General features: G+C 45.3%; 1 protein-coding gene across 1 annotated transcript in view; it reads left to right on the top strand.

The window, feature by feature from the left end:
* The first annotated feature begins 221 nt into the window (after positions 1 to 221).
* The window catches only part of LOC108571387, a 29,315-nt gene continuing 27,218 nt past the window's right edge, over positions 222 to 2,318 (top strand). Inside the window, exon 1 of the mRNA XM_017933407.1 lies at positions 222 to 291. Within this exon, the coding sequence (XP_017788896.1) occupies positions 222 to 291 (70 nt within the window). The remainder of the gene's footprint in view (positions 292 to 2,318) is intronic.

Genomic DNA, 2,318 nt, shown 5'->3' with positions numbered 1-2,318 from the left:
CTTTATTATTCGTAACTTAATTGTCTTACTCTTTAAAAAAGTAAAGGGTGAACTTTGAAGTCTCGATTGCCTTCGTCCATAGAGAAATTATTATCGAAATATGTTCCCGTGGATTCCATGCAATTTCATTCTGTTGGTTATCACATGTAAATACGTAATTTCGTTGCTTTGTTTCAGCGTTGAGCCTGCTATGTGTGAAGAAATTCTCCGGCAGCGGCACGATGCTGGAAGCACCGCCCGGAAGTCGCGAGGACCTCGTAGAGGCGGCAAGAACACCGTGCACACCCACAGGTTAGTCACTCAGCTCCATTAATGTGCAAACTTTAAACGAGAATTTACCGTATCCCTAAATTTCCCCGCGAATTTCCTAACTTGACCAAATGAACGTGAATAAAAACTAGTCCGTACACTCTCTCGATTCTCACCGGCGACGATTTAATTTCGCGTGAAACCACGTTGCACTTGGACACTCTTCCACCAGGTTGAAATATCACGCGAGTGTTTATCATAAAGTTTAAATGGAGACACCGGTAAATCCAGGGAATGGCTAAACACACGGTCCACGCCGTCCAGAAGTTTCGTTTCGGCCGTAAATTCCGCCGATAAATAATGAAAACGGTGGAAAATACACCGGTCTACCGTGCTTTTCAAGCACAGTTCCCAACCGCCGAGGAGTTATTCGGCCACGGTAGCATTTCCATTCGTATCAATTTGTCGAAGGCGCTATAGGGTTGGCACTTTTCACCCAACGAGTATCCGTAAATTTCAATCTTCAGACGGGGGGAGGGATATAGTAATTCCGGGTTTTGTCCCGTTTGTCGATCGTTAAAACGAACAGCTGTCGTTTCGAACGTTTCCAGCCTGACAGCGAGAAAAATGTGCCCCTCCTTCTCCTCCTCCCCCTCGGGCCATCGCGTGTACGCGGGTTACCGGTCCTAAAATCCTCTGAATTGCGAGTGATTAACCCAGTTCCGCGTTTCGTAATTAAAGTTTAGGCCGCGTGTACGTTTGAATGCGAAAATAGCATGCTAGATAGAGAAGGACGGAGGGTTAAAAAACGCTCGCACCACTGTGAATTTCTGTAACGCTTTTGGTCACCATCGAAAGCCTTTTTCCTCTCTTTGCCTATTCCGTAGCTCTTTGAGGTCGCACGTTTACGCAAAAGCGTACCCTTGCAGCTGGGAAACAATAAGTTCTCGGCAAGTTTCGTCAAAATGGGTCGACAGTTTCCGGTAATTAAATTCCATCGAGTTAAACGCAAAATTTATTCCTGCGGAAACGCTTACTCGGTGTACTCGCTTGTTTTTCTTTTTCGATTAAATTAGCACGTTAACTATACTCATTCCTGACACAACTTTTCAACGGGAACCAATTTCTCCCATGGACGTTTATGCAAATCTCTTCTCTTTTTCCTCGTTCGCGTCTTATATCGACGAAGCTTGGCCATTCAATTTGAAGACACTTTGCGTGGCGGTTCTCGTTGCACTCCAGCGAGCAATTTCGAAATGGATAAGCAACTAGCCATTTATTAAATGAAAACGCTAGCGTTGGGGGAAGAGATCCTGGTCGATGGTAAATAAGGTTGACGGACAATCGAATCGAAACCGCGATTGTTCAACGTACAGAGAGAGAGAGAGAGGACATCTTCGTGAATGGCGTTCGGTTATTTCGCGGGACAACAGGTGCCAATATTGCACGCGGACATCTTTCGGATTGCTTTGTTCCACGACCATTCCATCATTTCGTCGCATTTTCATCCACGTTCACGTCTATTCACCGCTGCCAAAGAACGAATTATCCCGTGGAAATGCATCGATCATCTCTCTATCTCAAGTCACCAGAAATCATTGTATTCCTACGGTTCCAGCTTCTCGTCTTTTTTTTTTTTATTCGATCAAAGTGCGAGGACAATGGTGAATGACGGGAAAATAACAGAGGACTCGATCGATGACTTGCCCCTTTTACCGATGGCATCATTATCGCCGCAGGCCTACGCGCAGGCCAATGGGCGGTTCTTTTTGTCTGAATGGAGTGTCGGTGTCTAGCGATGATTGACGGTCTGACATGTGCTGTGTCAGCTGCGGGACAAATGCTTTTTATCAGGCCCCTGAGCGGCCAGTTTTTGGCTCTACGCGGTCGCCTCGATTTTTCGTTGAAGTTAACACGATCGAAGGAATGGAGCAACCTAGGATATAAATAACACAGAAATTTTAGAGTCGACTGAGCTGGTAGAATTTCCAACGATAAATCCCAGTGTTATAACAAAAATTTGACGATTCAATAGGAACTGAAAGTCTGTGTATTCCAAACACACGACA

This window comes from Habropoda laboriosa, unplaced genomic scaffold, assembly GCF_001263275.1.
Source record: "Habropoda laboriosa isolate 0110345459 unplaced genomic scaffold, ASM126327v1 scaffold57, whole genome shotgun sequence".
Taxonomy (NCBI): Eukaryota; Metazoa; Arthropoda; class Insecta; order Hymenoptera; family Apidae; genus Habropoda; species Habropoda laboriosa.
Note: the sequence above shows the minus strand (reverse complement) of the source record. Positions and strands in the feature narration are given on the sequence as shown.